This window comes from Thamnophis sirtalis, unplaced genomic scaffold (assembly GCF_051295495.1).
Source record: "Thamnophis sirtalis isolate CommonGarterSnake01/CBP01778 unplaced genomic scaffold, rThaSir2_p1.2 scaffold_13, whole genome shotgun sequence".
Lineage (NCBI taxonomy): Eukaryota > Metazoa > Chordata > Lepidosauria > Squamata > Natricidae > Thamnophis > Thamnophis sirtalis.
Window position 1 is genome coordinate 56,039,493 of NW_028261393.1, and position 22,518 is coordinate 56,062,010.

General features: G+C 43.7%; 2 protein-coding genes and 1 non-coding gene across 4 annotated transcripts in view; all 3 read right to left on the reverse strand.

Moving 5' to 3' along the window:
• Positions 1-6,480, reverse strand: part of ARHGEF6 (Rac/Cdc42 guanine nucleotide exchange factor 6) — a 51,132-nt gene extending 44,652 nt beyond the window's left edge. Inside the window, exons 1-2 of the mRNA XM_087727963.1 lie at positions 6,232-6,480; positions 1,330-1,413 (exon numbers count right to left, since the gene is read on the reverse strand). Of these exons, the coding sequence (XP_087584089.1) occupies positions 1,330-1,413; positions 6,232-6,396 (249 nt within the window). The 5' untranslated portion in view covers positions 6,397-6,480. The remainder of the gene's footprint in view (positions 1-1,329; positions 1,414-6,231) is intronic.
• Positions 6,481-10,859: 4,379 nt separating this feature from the next.
• RBMX (RNA binding motif protein X-linked) lies at positions 10,860-20,867 on the reverse strand. Of its 2 annotated transcripts, XM_087728186.1 has the most exons (11): positions 20,742-20,867; positions 19,160-19,285; positions 18,876-18,982; positions 18,125-18,287; positions 17,094-17,213; positions 16,459-16,573; positions 16,232-16,357; positions 15,201-15,301; positions 13,363-14,670; positions 12,317-12,418; positions 10,860-11,545 (listed from the first exon to the last, which is right to left on the reverse strand). In XM_087728186.1, exons 2-9 carry the CDS (start codon positions 19,266-19,268, stop codon positions 14,360-14,362), a joined length of 1,152 nt encoding a protein of 383 aa, XP_087584312.1. In that variant the 5' UTR covers positions 19,269-19,285; positions 20,742-20,867; the 3' UTR covers positions 10,860-11,545; positions 12,317-12,418; positions 13,363-14,359. The 2 variants fall into 2 exon arrangements, with proteins under 2 accessions (XP_087584312.1, XP_013925598.1); XM_014070123.2 differs by having other exon boundaries at positions 12,317-14,670.
• LOC148043210 (small nucleolar RNA SNORD61) lies at positions 19,051-19,123 on the reverse strand. Its single transcript, XR_015698426.1, has one exon. It is a non-coding gene; the product is annotated as a small nucleolar RNA SNORD61 (small nucleolar RNA).
• Positions 20,868-22,518: the final 1,651 nt, after the last annotated feature.

The window sequence follows — 22,518 nt, forward strand, 5'->3', positions numbered from 1 at the left end:
AGCGGGGACGGGGGGGGGAGGCAGGGGAAAAATACCCCCCCCCCAGCCTTCCTAAAGATAAGGGAGACCGAAGGAGAGAAGGCTGGGGAAAGGCGGTTCGCTCTCGGGAAGCCTAAAACCGGACATTCTGGTTCTTGCATTAGCTGGACTCCGGAGAAGTCTCGCATTGAGGCGACGGCAGGGAAGGAAAAACCCCCGAGAACGTCTGAACTGGCCTTGCTACAAGAGAGTCACAGGATTGAGGAGCTGCTTCTGGGGCTGGAAGCCCCCTTTGAAATCCTCCCCTGTCCCAGCTCTCTCTTGTTCAGCCTTCAATCCATCCATCCATCTCTGCCTGTCAGTCTACCCACCCATCATTATCTATTCTCCCTCCCTTTCTCCTCTATCTATCTATCTATCTATCTATCTATCTATCTATCTATCTATCCATCCATCCATCCATCCATTCATCCATCTCTGTCTGTCCACCCATCATTATCTATTCCTCCCTCCCTCCCTCCCTCCCTTATCTATCTATCATCTATCCATCCATCCATCCATCCATCCATCCATCCATCCATCCACCCATCCATATCTGTCTGTCTGTCTATCCACCCATCATTATCTATCCTCCCTCCCTTTCTCATGTATCTATCTATCTATCTATCTATCTATCTATCTATCTATCTATCTATCTATCTATCTATCTATCTATCCATCCATCCATCCATCCATCCATCCATCCATCCATCCATCCATCCATCCATCCATCCATATCTATATCTATATCTATATCTATCTATCTATCTATCTATCTATCTATCTATCTATCTATCTATCTATCTATCTATCTATCTATCTATCTATGTATATCTATTCATCCATCTCTGAGCCAAGGTGGCGCAGTGGTTAAATGCAGCACTGCAGGCTACTGCTAGATCAGCAGGTCAGCGGTTCAAATCTCACCGGCTCAGGGTTGACTCAGCCTTCCATCCTTCCGAGGTGGGTAAAATGAGGACCCAGATTGTTGGGGGCAATATGCTGACTCTCTGTAAACCGCTTAGAGAGGCCTGAAAGGCCTATGAAGCGGTATATAATGGGAATAAACCCTTTCGTGAACCAAAACGGACTGATATTATTTTGCAGAATGGGGGACAGAGCACGGTGGCCCTCTACAGCAGCCACACACACACAATCCTCAGTCCTTCTTCAACCCACGGAAGACACCCTCAAGGGGTCCCATTGGGTCAGCGCATCCGGTTGTAGCGGCTCTTCCTTACCACCACCCCTGCCGCCCACCGCCTATCCATCCACAGACCCTTCCCGGCGCTGTTATCTGTTGCTGCTTACCTCCACTTTCAGCGCTGCACACCCGTTTAAAAACTGTTGGATATTGCCAAGGCAGTCGGCTTCGGTCCTGGGCTCCAGGCAATACTGAAAAAGAACCAAAATCCGACAGTCAAACAGATTTGGGAGCTTGTGACAACTCCTGTCAGCTGGCTCACTTTTGTTCTCAAAGAACATTACCCTGCCTGTTCGTAGGAAGGAACAAGACAGCTTGGTGCTCACTGGATTTTCACAAGAAGATGGGCTGTGGGTGGGTGGGTGGGGGCGAAGGGGGGGGGGAAGACAAGCTGTCAGCTCAGGAAGAACCATGGTGGAGCAAATGAACCCAAAGCCACCCAGAGCTTAGGACTTGACGCCGAATGCTGGCCCCATAAGATGCCCTCTGCTAGGGTAGGAAGAGAAAGATTGTTGGAGATGAAAGACCTGTGAACTGGGAGAAGAGATCCAATTCTGGGAATCTGTATGGGTGATGGACCAAGTGGATTCAGCCTAGAAATAAGGAGACATTTTCTGACCGTGAGAGCCATCAACCCATGGAACAGAAGTTGCCTTCGGAAGTTGTGGGAGCTTCATCCCTGGAGGCTTTCAAGAAGAGACAGGACTGCCCTCTGTCAGAAAGGGTGTAGGGTCTCCCCTCCTTGGGCTTGACTAGATGACCTACAAGGTCCCTTCCAACTCTGCTAATCTATCTCTCCTATCTTTAGAAGGTCTTCTGCAAGAGCTAGCTAGCTAGCTTGCAAGACGTGAGAAGGTGCAACTTCTTCAAGAAGAAGGAGAAAGATGGGAGCAAGGGAAAAAAGCCATTTCTTAGGTGGCTTCTGGCCTGCTTGGTTGATTCAGTTGGAAAGCCAGTTGGATAGGAGATACTACACAAGAGGCTTTGCTGCACCAGGCTGTTTGTTAGCCTAATTTCAGGTGATAATGGCAACCTTTAAAGCCAGGTGTGGAGTCTTGTATTTCAAAGACTTGCTCCCATGCAAATTTGATCCTTAAAACAGTTACCGCTGAATTTGGACTAGCGTTGGCCAACCTTCTAATTATAATTCTGGTCTTTCTGGTTTTGTTGCTCTGGTGGATTTCTTTTTCTTTCTTTCTTTTTCCTTTCTTGAGAAATGGGGAAGTCCTTCGAAGAGGAGGGAAGAAAATGTGCATAACAACAACTGGAATAAATCATCTGAAACTGTCTTCTGAGGACCTCAGAACCTGAAAAACATTGTGTTTTCCTTGCTAAGATACCGTTTTGGAAAGGCATTTCTGAAGAAGCAGCACGACAGGGGGGGAAAAATGAGGTTCAGTGAAGGCTGTTTCATTTAGAATAGAATAGAATAACAGAGTTGGATCTTGGAGGTCTTCTAGTCCAACCCCCTGCTTAGGCAGGAAACCCTATACCACTTCAGACAAATGATTATCCAACATCTTCTTTAAAATTTCCAGTGTTGGAGCATTCACAACTTCTGGAAGTAAGTTGCTCCACTGGTGAATTGTTCTAACCATCAGAAATTTCCTCCTTAGTTCTAAGTTGCTTCTCTCCTTGATTAGTTTTCACCCATTGCTTCTTGTTCTGCCCTCAGGTGCCTTGGAGAACAGCTTGACTCCCTCCTCTTTGGGGCAGCCCCTGAGATATTGGACCAGTGCTATCATGTCTCCCCAAGTCCTTCTTTTTATCAAACTAGCCATGCCCAGTTCCTGCAACCGTTCTTTATATGTCTTAGCCTTCAGTCCCCTAATCCTCTTGGTTGCTCTTCTCTGCACTCTTTCCAAAGTCTCAACATCTTTTTTTTTGACATCGTGACGACCAAAACTGGATGCAGTATTTCCAGTGTGGCGTTAACCAAGGCCTTATAAAGTGGTATCAAAACTTCACGTTTATGGAGAGGTGATTTTCAATTCTTTCATTTTGTTGCTGTTCTTAGGAATTCCTGCTTGGCTGATTAAGCACGAATGATGGACTTGTCCCTGGCTGAAACAGTCGTGGTTTATTAGATTTTTCCCCAAAGATGGATAGGATGGATTAAGACGGTTTCAGAAACAAATAAATGTTTCTATCTAGCCGTTGTATTGGCTTAGCTTGCATATTGATCTGTCCAAACTCCAGGTATGGAGTTTGTTATTAGACTCCAATTTTCACAACTCTCCACTGTTTTTATGCTGGGCTTCAGACCACCCAGTCAATCACCCGGGCAGAGAAGCTGATCACATCCAGTTGTATCACTGTGGGTTTAAAATGCAGCTGGTTGGATAAAACCCCCCTTTTGCTGGCAGATCCGGGCCTAAAACTCAAGTCACTGTTTACAAGTCACAGGGGACTTCCCAGGATGGCTAACCCATAATTTCTATAGATTCACATGCAGAGACTTGGATTGAAACACAGCAGTTTAAAAGGGCAAACGTGAAGAAGAGGTATGGATTTGCAGCTGGCCTCCTGAGTCAGCGTTTTGCAAACAAATGGCTCCCTCTAAACACCGAGCTTCGGCTAAAAATAAAAGATTTTTTACTCCGGTTCAGCACATCCAAAGGAAAGGGACTCTGCCTTTCAGGAGGCCTGGAGCCCTTCAGGACTGCAGGGCCAAGGATGTTGGATTCTCACATCATAGTTCCTGGTTTTGAGCAGAGCTCAAGGTAAGAAAGGGCTTGTGAAGCGCAGAGAGGAGGAGACAGAAGGGGAAGGAAGCGTCCTTCTCTGCGTTTCATCCTCTTGTTTTTTTTAAAGCTTTTAAAATGATTGTTTATATTCCACCCTTCTTATGCCGGTTCTAATGGCCACAGGGAAGATTGAACTGACCTGAGCTGCGCAAATAAAAAGTGTAATCAAAATACAACCAACTATGTGCGCTGTGAAGTCCATTATATCTTTTATCTTTTTTGGGGGAGGAAAAATAACGTTTTTGCATCAAGTCTGTAAAAGCAGCTGCCTGGTTGTGATTCCTCAAATTCCAGGCCACGGGTACAAGGCCCCCATTATGCACTTCCTGCCTGTGGGCTTCTCTGCCCCATAAGAAGCAACATCAGCAGATCTTCTGATCTAATGAAGCAGGGGCTGAGGTTAAGAGTCATGTGGACAGGATACGGCTGAAGTACAGCAGTGGATTTGAAGCAGCAGAGGGTCAGATTTTGGAAGAATCTGTTTTGTTTATAAACCCAAGCCAATAACACTACAGCTCTTCTTCTCCTTCTTCTTCTTCTTCTTCTTCTTCTTCTTCTTCTTCTTCTTCTTCTTCTTCTTCTTCTTCTTCTTCTTCTTCTTTTTCTTCTTCTTTCTTCTCCTCCTCCTCCTTCTCCCTTTTCTCCTTCTTCTTCTTCTTTCTTCTCCTCCTCCTCCTTCTTCTTCTTCTCCTTCTTCTCCCTTTTCTCCTTCTTCTTCTCCTTCTCCTTCCTTCTTCTCCTTTTTCTCCCTTTTCTTCTTCTCCTCCTTCTTCTCCTTCTTCTCCTTCTTCTCCTTCTCCTCCTCCTTCTTCTCCTTCTTCTTCTTTCTTCTCCTCCTCCTTCTCCCTTTTCTCCTTCTTCTCCTTCTTCTCCTCCTCCTCCACCTCCTCCTCCTTCTTCTTCTCCTCCTCCTCCTCCTCCTTCTCCCTTTTCTCCTTCTCCTTCTCCTTCTTCTCCTTCTCCTCCTTCTCCCTTTTCTTCTTCTTCTTCTTCTTCTTCTTCTCCTTCTTCTCCCTTTTCTCCTTCTTCTTCTCCTCCTTCTTCTTCCTTCTTCTCCTTTTTCTCCCTTTTCTTCTTCTTCTTCTTCTTCTTCTTCTTTTGCTGCTGCTTTTTCTTCTTCTTCCTCTTCTTCCTCCTCCTCCTCCTCCTCTTCCTCCTTCGCTTCCTTCTTTCTTCTTCTTTCTTCTACCTTTCCCTACAGGATTGGCTCATTCAGAGTGGTAGGGGAAAGAAATTCAGCTGGTTGAAGGAGTCTTCTACACCAGGGATCCTCAAACGTGACAAACGTTTAAGCCTTGTGGACTTCAACTCCCAGAATTCCTCAGCCAGCACGAGGAATTCTGGGAACTGAAGTCCACAAAACTTAAAAGTCGCCAGGTTTGGAGATTGCTACTCTAAATCCTTCTAGATCCCTACCTCTAAACCTTCTAAATTCAGAGAGGGAGGCGTCCGCGCAGAAATGCTTCCTTTTTCAAGAGAAAGAAAGGAACTTCCAAGGCAACGCGAAGAGACAACATGGTTTTATTTCTTCCTCTTTCTTTCTTGTTGGTGTTTTTCATCTGCCTCTTGCACTTTCCAAATGCGCTTCTTGGGGGGATGTAAAAGTTCACCATTCTTCCACTTCTGCCTCAGGGCTTCTCTTTTTTTTGACGCCTGGATTTCTAAAGCCATGTGAATATTCTCTACTTGAGTCATAGCAATAGCAGTTAGACTTATATACCGCTTCATAGGGCTTTCAGCCCTCTCTAAGCGGTTTACAGAGTCAGCATATCGCCCCCAACAACAGTCCGGGTCCTCATTTTACCCACCTCGGAAGGATGGAAGGCTGAGTCAACCCTGAGCCGGTGAGATTTGAACCGCTGAACTGCTGATCTAGCAGTCAGCTGAAGTAGCCTGCAGTGCTGCATTTAACCACTGCGCCACCTTGGCTCTTCCCTCCTTTGAAATGAATGAGTCTGGAAACAGGAGTGGAAGGAGAAAAGAAAGGACTGAAATAATTTTTAGGGTCTCGTCTGCCTTGAATTGAGAGCTGTCCTTGAGAAAATTAATGGTATTTTGCCATTCTCTCTCTTCTTCCCTCTCTAAAAGGACCCCTTGTATCTCTGTTGTTTTCCCCCATCACCACTACGTGCAATTAAAATTTACCCTTCGACGACGCTGAAGAGCAAAAATTGTGCAGAACCTGTTCTAGCTGGCCTCCAAAAAGTCCATCTCTTATCTACCCACCTTTTTCTAAAGCAAGCGAATCCTCACCGGTCATACCTTTTCGATAGAGCCAGGCAGAAGTCGTAGGAGGAGTTTGCAAAGGACAACCCCGTCTCTGAGGGATGTCTTGAGGAATTTCTTGGGGTCCTCAACCATCATTTTGGGGGAATTTAAAGCCCCCATGGAAATCAACCAAGTCACCATTCGCTCCTCTGGATTCATGACTGAAGGCTGTTCTGCTCTTAGATGTTTCTTTTGTGCAACGGTGGAGCCAAACCCACATCCGTGGCTGCATCTTCCGGCTTCTTATGAGGTGGGCGAAAAGGCAGTTAGAGTGCTTCCCCTATTACCCTCCACCTATAAAAGGACGAACCAGTTGAATACTTACAAAAAAAAAACCCCAAGCAAGAAAGCATCATCTTGGACTGGCTTGGACTGGAGGAACGAGATTGTTGCATTTCTATCGATCGCCTTATGCAATTACTTCTGCGGAAGAACAAAACATTCCGCACCACCACCATCACCACTGTTGTCGCAAAGGAAAGCGTTTCAATTTAACCATGGACTTCAACTCCCAGAATTCCTGAAGTTGCCAAGCTTGAGAGAAAAAAAACAGCCTGCAAAGTTTGCAATAGTAAATTTCTCTAATTCTGTGATGGGGCGAGCGGATAGGAAGGGTGAGAAAACGGATAGGTAAAAAAAAAATTCCCTGTGAAGAAAATTTAAGAATCTACTAGAGGGAAAAAGTGTTGTGGCTTCGTTTAAATCCTGAATTCCTGAAGTTGCCAAGCTTGAGATAAAAAAAACAGCCTGCAAAGTTTGCAATAAATAGTAAATTTCTCTAATTCTGTGATGGGGCGAGCAGATAGGAAGGGCGAGAAAATGGATAGGTAAAAAAAAAATCTCCCTGCGAGGAAAATTAAAGAATCTACCAGAGGGAAACAGTGTTGTGGCTTCGTTTAAATCTTGGTGATTTTTCTACTTGCAGGGATAGTTTTAAATGTACAAAAGATTTTTACTGAGCTGTAAAAGTCAAGATATCTCCAAAAGATGCATTTCTAAAAAGTGGGTTGTTTTTTAGTGGGGTGGGGAAGGGAATTATCCATTATTTTAGTTGCCATCGTTCACCTTCAGACTGTACAATCTGTGACAACACACACACAGACCAGGACCGATGAGGATTCAGTCAAGAATCTGTTAAGGCATCAATCCACATAACGGCCACGTAACTCAAATCAAGGTTAGATATTTTAAAAGGTTTACATCTTTAAATATGAGAGATGAAGAAATGGATTGATTATATACAAAATAAATACGGGACTAAGAAATTCCAGATAGCTTATGATTAAGATCAGGAATGATATAAATTGTTTAAAGCTAGCTTAGCAAGGAGGAGCTAAATTCAATGTAAAGATGTTATCAATGTTTTATTCTTTTTTCCAATATATTTTAGACTGTTTTTGTTAAAGATTTATACCACGTATGGGTTCTGGGAAGTCGGGGGGAGGGAAGGTTGGGGGGGTTAGGGGGGAGGAAGGGATATATATTAGGTTTGACGAGAGGTGTTAGATTTTAATGTAAATTGATTCCACATGTATACTGTCTTCTCTTATTTTTTCTTTAAAACTAGGAGATGTTAAGTATATTGATATGGAAGCGGAAATACACCAAGGAGGGGAAGAGTGGGAAATAGAAGGGAGAAGAAAGATGGGAAGAGAGGGATAGGAGAGAGGGTAAGGGGGGAAGATGAGGAGGATAAGGAGGAGTGGAATGAAGAGAGAGGAGAAGGAGAAAGGAAGGGGAAGTAGAGTAGGAAAGGATGATGGAGGGAAGACAGGATGTAGAAGAGTGGGAAGCAGAGGAGAGAAGAAAGATAGGAAGAGAGGGACAGGAGAGAGGGTGAAGGGGGAAGATGAGGTGTATAAGGAGGAGTGGTAAGGGGAGAGAGGAGAAGGAGAAAGGAAGGGGAAGTAGAGTAGAAAATGATGGAGGGAGGAAAGGATGTAGAAGAGTCGGAAGCAGAGGAGAGAAGAAAGATAGGAAGAGAGGGACAGGAGAGAGGGTGAAGGGGGAAGATGAGGTGTACAAGGAGGAGTGGTAAGGGGAGAGAGAAGGAGAAAGGAAGGGGAAGTAGAGTAGAAAATGATGGAGGGAGGAAAGGATGTAGAAAGGGGAAGGAGAGAGGGGGAAGAAAGAGGTGTATGGAGAGCAGAAGAGCTAATAATGGGTTTTTATTTTTTGGGGCGTTGATGACAAGAGGAACTGTAATTCCTCTTGCAGCCTTATAGTATTAAATAGTAATTACTATTTAATACTATAGGATACTGGCTATGTATAGTATACATGTGATTGTATCTTATGAAAATGGAAAAAATAAAATTAAAAATAAATAAATATGAGAGATGAACTCTTTCAGTGTTATGAAAAGCCCTCTTTCCACACGGGCTGCCGTTGTGTACGTAAAACAATCACAAGCACATAACTTTAAAAAAGGGGGGGGGGGAGAAATGGAGAATTCAGGGATACAGCTAGAAGTTCCCATCCAAACAGTGGCATCTTGTGGTTTTGGGGGCCATAAAGGGCTAACTCTTGCTTTCTGGGAATCGTGCTCAATCTCTTTTTTTTTTTTGGAGGGCTGTTTGCAAGGGACGCAGTGATAAAAAAATCCGGGGCTTTTGAGTTTGTGTTGGTGGATAGTTGCCTTTTGTAAAAAGAAAAAAAAAGGAAGCACCTTTATCCCTCACCCTCCTTCCTGTCTTAAAACTGCCACTTGAGCCACCCAAGAGGCAGCTGCGCTGAAGCTTCAGGTTGTCTATTTCTGGTTTGTGGTTTTGTGCCAGGCTGCACCCCCCCCCCCCTCGGAGCTCATGAGCTGCACCAGATGCTGCAGAGCATGGCAAGAACTGAAAACCGGGCAGGGTTTGAAGCTCTCTACACATTTCACGTTCAGGGTTGTTGGGCCTTTTTATTAAAAAAAAGCACATTGAATAGCCCTTTCCCTCCGTGCAATACTGTTAACTCAAAAGAGGGTGGCATAAAATGTTTTAATGGAAGCCAGGTGTCCAGGATGGTGGATCCCACAGCATAGGATGCATGAATAAAGCAGACCTGTAGCCATTTCGCCAAGAATGCCCCCCTTTCTGGGCATGCCGGCCAACTGGCAGAGCGAGGCTCGTCCCTCTCACCCACATAATTGTGGGGCAGAGAGTTGGCCGTGAGCCCTACGCATCTTTCCCCATAGGCTCCGGTCGCCCTCTACTGACAATTCTTGTTTTGCACTCCACAAAAGTTAAGCCATCTTTTTCATTTTTGCTCCAAGTTCTTCCCTTTCAAAATGGAACAATGGCTTCCCCCCCCTCCATATTTATTGGCAGCTTTTTCTTGTGTGCATGTGGAATCATTCTGTGAATTTGCATCATTTAAAGCAAAGGATTGTGACCAGACACAAGTTTACCAATACAGTAATTGGGTGGAGTCTGACTCCAAAATGCAGTGTTTTTAGACACAGAAGCCCAGTGACAGTCTTAAGGTGACAAAACAGTACTCCGTAAGCGGCATAATCATACAGAAGTTCCAGAACGTTTTCCCATCAGTTTCTCTGCCCCCATCTGTCCTTGTGCATTTTGAGTACTTTGCAATGGGCCAGAGCTAACACAACAGTATCTTTCTCTTCCTGTTTTTTTCCCCCTCATCTTTCTTTTTAACTGGGTTATTAAGCACCCAGCTACCTCCACTGCAAAGTACTGCCAGGCACATTGTGGGTTGGACTGCTCTTGTCCGAGTTATTAGGACTGTTTAAAAGCAAAAGGCCTTTGCTTTGTCCCTATAGTGCAGTCCTATCTCCATCAGTGTATCAAAGCTAAGTATCTCTTCCAACTTACTATATAACATGTTGCTCCTTTCAATTTATAGTTTTTAAGATTTAAGATTTAGTTTATTTGTATGCCGCCCTTCTCCGGGACAAACTCAGGGCAGCAAACAACTCAAAAGGGGAAAAGGGGATACAAACACAATACATGTAATTAAAATACACAAGAGTCATACAACCATACCAGTCGAGAGGGGAGGGGAACTCATCAACCCCAGGCCTGCCGGCACAGCCAGGTTTTGACGGCTTTTCGGAAGGCCTGGAGAGAGGTGGGGGTCTGAATCTCTGCGGGGAGTTCATTCCAGAGGGCCGGAGCTGCTACAGAGAAGGCCCTCCCCCGGGTGGTAGCCAGATGGCATTGGCTGGTGGATGGAACCCGGAGGCGGCCAACCCTGTGAGATCTAACGGGGATATGGGAGGTAATTGGCAGCAGGCGGTCTCTCAAGTACCCTAACCCTAGTCCAATACCATGAAGGGCTTTTTTGTTTCCTAGTACGATTTGATAGCTTAATATCCTTGACTACCACTAGTTATCTTTTTATTCTTGATGTATTTTATCCTCCTTATGTACGGAGCATATACACCAGAGGCAAATTCCTTGTGTGTCCAATCACACTTGGCCAATAAAGAATTCTATTCTACCCTTGTCAACCCATTCAAATCTACCTGTATCATAAAGGCCTGACAGAAAAGCTGGTTATCTAGTCAGTAATATCAAATCCGATAAATATCTAAGTAGTCTTTCGCCACTCCTGTGCTACACTTCGTTCCGGAAGCCGGAACTGTTACCAGAGACCATTTTAGAGCAATGAAGACCTCAGGAGGAAATCCAACACTTTATTAGACAGTTTAATGAATACAAGGATCCAAAGCTTCAGCCGTTGAGCGCCTTCCATGGAGCATTTGACCAAAACTTTACCTGTTTCTAAAATTTATGGCACTACCTCCTTTTCACAATCGTATTTCATGAAAAGGGCATTGGCAACTACATGGGAGTTTTATGCTCTCTCATTTGTAGATTTTCCCCAAACCATTTATAGATGGCCGTGGCATTCTTGTGAAATCAAATCGTTGTTCAACTCCTGGCTTAAACATCATGTTGAACACGAGAATTTAAGAAGAGTTCTTCTTGGGGAAAAGGTCAGTATTGCAACTGACCACATTTTGAAAATCCGCTTCCTGCAGTGCAGTCTAATCTCTTTTGAGAGTTATGAGACAGGCGTACACTTGTCTAAATCAGGGATGTGACTCCCCCTTAAATCACAAGCCACGGCTTTTGCTGGATGCCTTCCTGCCAGGATTTCCATCGCATTTAAGAGGACAGAAATAATTTTCCACCTGACATTTGAGAACTCTCTTCATCTCACATACGACCCTTGTCTGTAGTCACAACAGACAATGGCCTTTAGGGAATGACTTTCCTGCAAATTGCCTTTTTTAAACTTTACATCCATAGTTTGAGAAACTGCTTCTTTCTTTGGAGGCCTCCACACAATTCTGTACCTGGAATATAAACATTAGGAGAGTGTCAGAACAGAAAGGCTGTCAAGACATATGATTGTTACTCTAGACTGGCCAATGCCGTTGGCAAAATGAAACAGCCGCATAGCACAAAAAAGAATAATTTCAGGACCTTTACTTGGTTGCCCTTAAACACACCTGGCTGCTTGCAGTTTCTGAACAAGTAAATGCCGTAAATGCCCACAACTCCTCTCTCTTAACACCTTCTCAAGTGACGGATCATCTCTTATGAAATGCTGAGCCTCAACGATAAAACAGCTTTCAGCAAAAGCTTAAGAGCTGTCTGCTAACCCCTGTTAAGGTCAATGGAGCTATTAGCCCACAAGCATATCAGCTCTCCAGCTGTTTAACTGTTTATATGTCCATTTTAAAAAGAAAAAAGGGATTTAAGAAACTAGGTACAGAAAACCTAGGTGAGCCATAATGTCCACTGGGGAAAAAACCAACATATTTCCAAGTTCTATTTTGGAAGGTTTCTACTGAATATTCTTCATCCTATGTTTCATAGGTAACCTTCCTTTTTAGAAGTTTTTAACACATCATATTGGATAAGAGTATTTATTTTTGACTTTAATAATAAAAGTATTTGTTCCCATTTGCTTGCAGAAGCAAGGTTCTCGTGAAATGGGAGGTGCTATCAGCCTGTTCAAGCTGAACCGTAGAATTAAAAATGTCAGCTAATCCTACAAACCAGGGATGGGGTAAAAATTGGAAAGATACCTGAAACAAGCCATTTTTGAAGGCCTCCCTTACCTCCACAAGGTTACCTGCTTCCAGCTCACAATCGTGACCTTCATTTCCAACAACACACGCACTGCTTCCTGGGTCTCATCTTAAAAGGAAGGAGCGTTCAGCCTGCAACAATTACAGACGGGGTAAAGATTCCGGTGGGCCCAGCCGCCCAAGCCCACAACCCCACCCCAGAAAGAGGGGGAGGGAAAAAAAAACACCCCCAGAAAACCAACAACCTGGGCTTGCCGATTAGCCTGTCACGATCTAACATTTTTTTACACATTTTTGAGAGGTGGAAGGTTCATTGGACTGGAATGAACTGGAATGGCTTAGTGAAAAAGTCGCATGGCTTTATGGATTCTGATTTTTCTTTCCAATGGTGCTTTTTTTCATGGTAAGTCCATTTGACTGGCAATATATGTGTTTGGAAGATTTAGAGGAGGCACTTTAGCTGGAGGTCTTCAGGTCTTACTACATTTCAACAGCATCTTTTGAACTTCCTGGCCGCACACCTGGCTCATGGCAACTCGGCCTAGGTACCAAAACTCCCAAACAAAGACTACAGTATAAAGAAAAGAGGTCAGGCATCCAACTAAAACATCAAGTTCGTAATCATGGCTTGCTTGACATTTCCCAAGCTGTTAACCACAGATTTTGGCCATTTAAGCCAAGTTCTGACTGTATTACGGTTTTTACATTTCTTAAATTTAAGAAATACAAGTAGCTTTCTTTTTTTTAAATATCTTCATTGAAACATACTGGGCCAAAAAAGCAAGTCCCAACCCAAGCCCTTATGGGGACACGTTTGTTTTACAAGTTGCTTTCTTAAGCATCATTTTCAAAAGCTTTGTGCCATACACATTTTCATCCAAGACAAGGTTATGACGAATTTAGAAGGCTTCCCAGCACAGGTATTTATTTTTTTCCTCCATCTGGCGCTTTCTTTAAAAGCTAGAAAAGCTTCCACTGCCATGACGCACGGAATGTCCTACTGTACTAAAAAGGACGATAGCTTTGGTTTCACGTTTTGACTTAGACCGAAAAACTTAGTTTTTTGCTTTGCTTACCATCTTTTGCTGTTTTCACGGGCACATTTGATGCTTTAAAGCTGTTGTGGGCGGCTGAAAGTTTTCACTTGTTTATGGGAAGCCATAAGCTTTTCAGAGGCTGCTGAAAGAGACTTCTGTGCTTATCTTACTTTTCTCCATTTTGCCTTTGGAGTCAAAGATGTTCCTTTAAAAATGAGACACTACAGGATGGCAAAAATTTGAAACAGTCAAGAGCAAGTACGTTCTGCAGCTTCTTGGATGGGATGGGCCAAACCACTTTTTTTTTTTCTCCTTACATTTACAGAACTCCGTAGCTGGCTTTGCTACAGGTTAAATCTATCACTGAGGGGGGGTGAGGTTCTTGCAAATTGCCTAAGGAAATGCGTAGAATGGCGCAATGTACATTCAGCTTTATCCATTGGTGGTTTTGACTTAAAAAGGCTGAATGGTATATCCTGAATTTTTACACAGGACGGAAGAGTGGTCATTATTTGGGAGCATCTTTGCATTTCAGAGGACACTTAATACTTTAGGGGTTGGCATCCATCCCCACCCTCCCTTCCAACAAATCATACGTCTTGCCTCGAGAGAGAAGGCATATGCTTGCATGCGCGGAACGATCCATGGCCATTTTAGGAGCATGGGGTGTGCCTTAGGCTGGCCGTTGCATTGACGAAGTGAAAAAGTGTGGCATTTCAGGGTTAACGTTTACTTTGAAAAGGTTACAACACTAGTACACAGGCTCAAAATGGCATACATTAACATCTGCTTTTTGAGAGAAATTATTAACAATTTTGAAATGAAATTAAAACAAGTTTTTACTGTTTTCCTCACAAAAAACATCAGTAATGAAGGGGAACTTAACAAGCAACAATTTAAAAAAAAAGTTTAAAAACATCGTTTCGGTAGTCCTCTGGTTGGGAACGAGACAAAACTTCCACATTCCTTGTGTTGGGAGGAGGAGGAGGAGGAGGAGGAAAAAACTTGATTTGGTCCATGAGTTTCAAAGGTTTTTTTAGTATCGGCTTCTGCCTCCACCTCTATCCGAGCGGCTCCCTCCCCGGCCGCCACCTCGGGGTGCTCCGCGGCTCGAGCTGCTGTAAGAATCGCGTGGCGGAGGGTAGCCCCGTTCCATAGAAGGGGGAAGGCCTCTGTCTTGTCTGCCCACATGGTCTCGGCCACTTGAGTAGACCTCGCTTCTGCTGCTTGAGTAACTCTCTCGGCTTCCACCATACCCATCACGGGTGCTTCCGTAATCGTCATAGCGACTGCTTCCACCATATGATGGAGGGGGCCCGCGTGCAGGGGGAGCGCTACGGGAGTTACCTGCAGGTTTAATGGTCAGGTAATAGGGCAACACTATAAATCATATCACAATTTTACATCTGAGTTTTTTTAAAAGAAATGCATCAATGGCTTCTTCTTTTTTTTTTTTTTTGGATTTTTAAACTGAGGAGTAGTTTAAATATAATCTCACATTATATTTGGCGGGGAAAGGATCGGGCAGAGAAGGAAATAAACAGGCTGTTTTTGAAGATGCTGGTTTTTTCACAAAGTAGCTCTTTTTTTGGGATTATTCCAGAACTGCTTGCTATTTTTATAGAAGAAACTCAGCCATTGTTTTTCCAGTGAGAGAGATGCAATTTCAGAATTGTTGAACTTTGCTTCGATAGGTTAAGGGAACTGCAATTCAATTGTTGTTAAAATAAAAACATTTTTCTACTTTTTTTTTCTTCCACTGCATCAGAAAAACCCGTGTTAATCCCCCCCCACCCGCCCCCCCCAGGAGCAACACTCTAGTGAGTCAAAGAAGAAGCCTAAGACATTCCTTACAAGCCCTCAAAGTCAGCACTTACCGTAACTCTCATAGGAATCTCTGTAAGAGCCTCCACTGGGATGGTCCGAGTAATCCCGGTCACGCCCTCCGTAGCCATCCCGATCGCTGTAGGAGGAATAACTACTAGGGTTTAGTACTGAACGTCCAGAGTGATAGAAAAGTTTCCTTTATTCTTGGGCTCTCATTGATTTCCTTTTCTCTGCATTTCTAAACGGTGTTAACACTTTCTCCATCTCTTCTCTACGAATCAGGAGGTATAGCAACTATACCTATAGGTATAGGTATATAGTATATATACTATATATAGCATTTAGGCTTATATACCGCCCCATAGTGCTTTCTAACACTCTCCGGCCAGTTTACATTATAAAATCACTACTTGCACCTTGCCTCCAACAATCCTGGTCCTTATTTTACAGACACCAGAAGGATTGTAAGGCTGAGCCAACCATGAGCCCCGCCAGGATCAAACTCTAGGCAGTTTGCCTGCAATACTGCAGTTCAACCACTTCGCCACCAGGGTATGCAGACGTACACACTAAGTTATGTAGGGTCTGCACTCTGAGGTCTTTAAAAGGGTATCAGAGCCAAGCCTGCCATCAATATTTAATTCAAAAAACGTATTGATCACCAAGTACTGGAATTTCCAGACTTGCAATGGCAATTTGATTGGGATTACCATCGCCGCCAAATGAGGCGGCCCTGAAGTGTGGCCCCCTCACCTAGTGTTGGCAACACCTGCAATCAATGATTTGGTTATGTTGTTAGAGGAGGCCGAAGACCACAATCCTGCGAGGCTGACCTCCAAGGCCTCTCTGAAGCCCCCATTTGGTTCAGGGCTATTTTAACTTCAAAAGGACAAATGGTCATTCATAGGGAGAGGGTTACTGGTAACCAACCCCAGTCCCTCCTTGTTACAGATGAGGAGATGACTTAAGGAATGGATTAATTTTGGGCTTTTCAATTTTCTAGACATTCTTACGGAGAGCCAACAAATATTAACTCTATAGAACATTAAGAGACCAACACATACAACGGAACTCTAGGTACCTGTAACCTCTTGAGGGATACTCATCACGTGAACTGGAATGTCCATAATCACGATAGGCATAATCCCTTGGTGGAGGGGCATAATCTCTGGTATCTCTGGAACTTGGATAATCTCGGCTTGAGTAACTACAGAAATTAAAAATCAAGTTACTTTTTGATTACTGACAGGCAAAATAGCACAAAGTCCGAGGACATCTGCTTCAATGTTGTAACAAACATTATTTTACCTGTCTTTAGTACTGTAACCATCATCCCTGGGGGATAAGTAGACATCTCTTCGTGATGGCAAGGGGTCTCTTCGTGGAGGCCCCCCATAGCTGTCTCTGCCACGTGACAGGGGCGCTAAAATTAAAAAAACAAACAAACCCTAAAGTGTTTGGAAAGAAGGCAGTGAGAAGGCATTTGTCCCCACTCTGAGTTGGAGAAATGTTACACTGTTTTTTATTGAAGGCAAAAATCTGTGCACAATTGTACAAATTCTTCAATGGCAATTAGAAGAACTGTGCATTAAGCACAACCTCATTGCAACCTGTGCAAGAACATTTGGAAGAAGGCAAAGGTTGCATGTTACTCATAAGAGATTTTAGTTGCAACTGAACATTAGACACATTTACATGGCTGTAGCCTCTTGCAAAGCCTAGAAGAGCAGAGTTGACCCAGAGCAACAGCTTGCTGGGTAAGGTGCATGTTGCAATAAAAGTATTTTGTACAGATTTGCTATTCTGTGGTGTATCCAGTGCCTGGAAAGCAAAGAACCTCACAAGCAGCACCAAGAATTTTAAAGCCCCACATTCTGAATGTGCCTTAGCCCTCAAGTTAAAACTTTATGAGCGAACTAAAGCAGCTTTTGTACAAGGCTTACCTCTACCACCCATCCCGCTACTGCTGCGTACAGGTCCAGATGGCGCAGGTCTTTTGGGTGGTGGGCCCCCACTACGGGGAGGCGGACCCCTTTTCATTGGGAGAGGGCCTCTAGAGGAACCTAGAAGACAGCATAGGACAGCTTCAGAAACATCATCACGATGCTGAGAGGCACCAGAAGTGAAAAAGGGTTAAGAGAGAGAATGTTCAGGTTTCCCTTTGTCCTGAGAAACAGTCAACCCTCTGGATCAAGGCCTCTACATAGAAACCGGCATGACCTATATAACAATTTATGCACAAACCTATTTTATCTGTATGGCCCTGGCCATTAACAAAACAAGGTAGAGAAAAGCAGCAAGCAGCTAAAACTGGTAACCTACACCCATCTTCTAACTGTAGAGCCTCTTTGTTCTTGTTGTAAACTCAGAGCACAGGTGAGAATGCAGGTCAGCAGGCATTCAATCGTTGCCAATCAAGCATACTTAGGATGACAGCTCTGTTCCAGAGGCATGCCCTGTCTGTTGGTTGTTGAAGCTTGCTTACAGTTTAAGATGAGCGCTGAGAGATAGCAAATAGCCATCCAGATCAGGAGCTACCAATGGCCTGATCAGCATCAGCTTAAAATCAAGAAACATGCTCCTTGAGGAAACAATGGCTAACGTTCCAGCTTGTTTCTGATTCAAAAAATTACCTGTTGATTATCAATATGAAACTGACATTTTTTTTGCATATTAAGGCAGGAATCTGCAGAAATAGAAGGTATGGTGCCTTCTAGATATTTACTCTGAACCTGCTTTCAAAATACAAGTTCAGGCAAGCCAGACTTTAAAGACCACCAATCTCTTCTAAGAACAAGAGCGCATGGATACTTCAAAGCGCTACTTGGACTGTGACTGGGGTATTTTTGCATTTCGAAGTTTAATAATTCTTGCTCACAGCACTTTTATTTACCTTCTGTCCAGCTATTTTCCTTCTTTCCATTCAACTTCTCTACGTCTTGTGTGCCGTCAATACACAGGAACTTAAACATACCTAAATGACTGCCTCTTGAAGGAGGCCCCCGGGTTCCACTGCTGCCTCTTCCACCTCTAAGGCCTCTTGGGGGTCCTCTGCTCCTTGGGAGGGGCCCACGTCTACCAGTTTCAAAGGTGGGCTTGGTAGCTTGTTCAACTTTAATGGATTTTCCATCTAAAGACTGAACAAAGGCATCTAATTCAATCTTTGTGAATAACACCTGCCTTTAGGCTTATTACATTTTTTTTGACTTTTAGAATATTATCAGCATCCAATTCTAGCTGGTTAGTGCACACAGAGGACTCAGAATGCTAATGCTGTTTATTGACTGCTGGTTAGTTAGCAAGGTTATGTCATTGCATTTGCATAAACCAGAGAATATTAAGTAGGATTTGCAAATACATTACTACAATGTTTTAAGTCATGTCTTTTTAACTCCAAATTGCAATACTAACACTTTAGAAGTAAACACGTGGCTGTCCTGTTTATACCAGACATCTTTTCCTCTTGTCTTTTGAGGAGCATCCAACAAGCATTTGGCATATATCTGGCATGTTTCTTATGGCACTGTTACCACTGAAAAAAAACATCTTATACTAGGGATTTTTCCCGCTTTAAGAAGTGGTGGAAAGCAACCTTTGCTATCCAATTTGAAAGCAACAGATTTTCTTAAAGTATCCCTTAGAAAATCAACAGACATGATCCTTTGAAACTGTTTCAGTACTCTTCCTTTGTTTTACCACAATAAAAACCAGACATTAAATCTTACCTTTCCATTCATATCTCTTGCTGCATCCTTAGCATCTGCTGGGCTCTCAAAGGTGACAAAAGCAAAGCCTCTGGACTTGTTGGTTTCACGATCTTTCATAAGGAGAACTGAGAGAGATACAAGCATTATTTTGTTTGCTGATCTCACAGGGGTGCAACCCAGGATTCACGGAAGCCTGCTCAGAACTTCTTAGAGGATAGGTAAGTTCTATCACTTCAGCCGATCAAAAAAGCTGAGTTCATCACAGCAGAACTGAAAACCCCACCAAGATGCCTTGCCCTTACCTTCTACAATACGGCCATATTTGCCAAAGACAGATTCAAGAGCCTTCTCATTCGTTTCAATGTTCAATCCACCAACGAACAGCTTCCCAGGCCGATCCGCTTCAACCATTTTGAAGATTTTGAAATCTAGAACAATACAACCAACTTTCAGAAACCATAAAAAAATATAGCCACACACAACTGCAATATGATTCTTGGGATTTCCTGAATATAAAAGACAACTCTAATAACATCCCATTTTCATTACTAGTCAATTACTTCATTCCTACTGCTGCACTAAAATGTACTTTATAAAAAGTACAAGTGGCCCAACCTCTTGCTACAATAAAGAAGGGGGGGAAAAACTCCAATATGACATGGTAAACTAAGTTTCTTCTAGTTTCAGCAACCAAGAATGGCCAATTACAAACCACATTTCCTCATAATAGTCCCTTTTAAGCCTCATTCCTTAATTGTTTTTCTTGAAGTATCAGCCCTTTTTTTACAAATATTGCTCAACCGTCCTAATACAATTGAAATGAGTTTAATTTCTGACTTGGCCTGTCCAAACCATTCCCTTCAGACATATAGAATCCCCAAATCTAAATACCAGCTACAGTATTGTGAAATTCAGCAACTATTAAAATATTTCTGGGCACTTTTTATTGAATGAAAGCTGCATCCAACTCTCTTCTGACCGTTTTTAATAGTTCCCTGAATATTCATTATTTTCCTGTTCCAAAAGAACAAACTGATGGAGAATACCCAGTTTGTCTTTAACAAACAAACAAGCAACCTAATAAAGCATCTAGACTGCTGAAGGCACAACCACATCGGTCATTCCATTCTGCCAAAATATAAATGGACGGTTTAAGTTCAAAGCGAGAGGTAGAAAAGATAAAAACTCCCCTAGCTGAGGAACCCGGGCAAATTTCCAAGGAATTCAGTTTTCGAATTTAGCCAGAAATAATAATAGTAATAGCAGCAATAATAATAGCAATAATAATAATAATGTCACTCAACCTTTAGGAAAAGCAATTCGCACGTTCGATTATAGCAAGCAACAAAGGCCGGAGCCTTTGTGCAAACCGCGCACGCGCGCCGGCCGAACGGACTGCGCGGAGCGCATGCGCCCTCCGCAAAGAAAGGGCCTCTCGAAAGAGCAGCGCGTGCGCACTCCCGTCGCCCTTCCCCCCCCCCGCCGTCCCACGCGCCTTGAAGAAGGGGGCGGGGGCGTGCGAAGCATCGAGGCGCCTCTAAAGGCGGCCGCAAAATGGCGGCTCCAGAGACCCTCCCTGAGGAGCCCGCGTTTTGGGGGGAGCGAGTGGGCGGCGGGGGGGGGGGGAAAGAACCAGCACTTCCCGCCACCCACCTAACTTCCCAAGCTTTAAAATGGCGCCTCAGCCACCCCCCATGAGGAGAAGCGGGAAGGGTGAAAACCGTTGAGGGGTGTGTGTGGGGATGGGAAGCGAAATAAATAACGGCCTTGGGGCCCCGCTAACCGGTGTGCGTGAGACAAAATAAAAGCATACGTATTATATCAAAAAGGCCTTATTAAAAAAAAAAAAGGAAGCCTCCCTCAGCCGCTACCTCGCATCCTTACCTCCTCCCTGCCGGCCTGCGACGACGCACTGAAGAGGAACAAAGGGACTGAGGGCCTTTATATAAGTGACGTCAGCGCGTTCGAACGGAGCTGAGAAGCCCGGATGAAAGCATGGCGAAAGGGAGGAGGCGTGGCCAGGGTTTAGAAGAGCGGAGAAATGGGCCCGGGTAACGGCGGACGGGGGCGCCTGCGCATGCGCGAGCCTCTTCTCCCATAAGGGCGTGAATATGAGGAGGGAGCTTGGAATAAAATTATAGGCAATCAATAAATAAATACGCCTTGGGGAGTGTAGATTTGTTGATTGCATTTCAGCCTGGGATGCTTTCGATCGAGATTTGCCCACCCTCTTCTTTGTGGTCCTCTTACAAGCATGCAATTTTGCAATACGTTAAAAAGCATGGATGTGCGCATATCAAGGCGTCCAGGTGTGTCATTGAAGAATGTGATGTACAACCATGTATACAGATATATACATACATATCAGCACATCTTTGGACTAGAAGTAAATAGATTCCTTGGGTTGAGCAAGTACAGCAAAATGGACTTAAACTGGCCATGTCCACCCAGTCACATGACCACCTAGCTACGCCCATCCAGCCGGTCCAGCCCCCACAACAGTGTATTGGACCATCAATCAGCCCCCTGTTCAAAAAGTTTGAGGACCCTTGGTATAGAGTCTCTTGAGTAGGGGGTTGGACTAGAAGACCTCCAAGGTCGCTTCCAAGTCTATTATTCTCTACGTCTATGGAGATTCTCCGTCTTCCAGGTCATGGTTGCCCCAAAAATACTTTTTCAAGAGGCAACTGGAACTTTCTGTTTTTTTGAGGGTAAAGGTTCGTTCTCCAAGCTTGCACGTTGGTTTCCGAATGTTTCGTTAGCAGGCTAGGTAACATCTTCAAACTCCGCTGAAGATGTTACCTTGAATGGTAACGAAACGTTCGGAACCAACCCACAAGGTCGGAGACTGAAACTGTGCCCTCATCCTACACCTGATCTACAGATATTCACCACTGTAGCATTTCTGCTTTTTATTTCATTCCATATTCTATTCTATTCTATTCCATTCTTTACTTTCTTATTCTATTCTATTGCATTCCATTCTTTATTTTCTTATTCTATTCCATTCCTATTCTATTCCTTATTCTATTCCATTCCTTACTTTCTTATTCTATTCTATTCCATTCCATTCTTTACTTTCATATTCTATTCTATTTTATTCTATTCCATTCTTTATTTTCTTATTCTATTCTATTGCATTTCATTCTTTATTTTCTTATTCTATTCCATTCCATTCCATTCTATTCTATTCCATTCCATTATTTACTTTCTTATTCTATTCTATTGCATTCCATTCTTTTCTTATTCTATTCTATTGCATTCCATTCTTTACTTTCTTATTCTATTCTTTTCCATTCTTTACTTTCTTATTCTATTCTATTGCATTCCATTCTTTATTTTCTTATTCTTTCCATTCTATTCCATTCCATTCTTTCCTTTCCTATTCTATTCTATTCTATTCTATTCTATTCTACTCTTTGAAACGTTCCACGTTATTACGGATATTATTATTCTACCCTTGTTCTATGTTGGCTTCACGCACCCAACTGCTGGGATGCAGGAAGGGACCGCTGCCCTTAGACAAAATGGCGCGGCCGGCGCCGCTCGGCCCGGATCGAGCGCCGACCCGCCGAATCTGAACGGGCCCTCGAGGCTGCCCTGACGCAAGATGGCGGCGGCGCGCTCGGGTCACGTGGGTGGCTGAGGCGAAGCGCTCCAC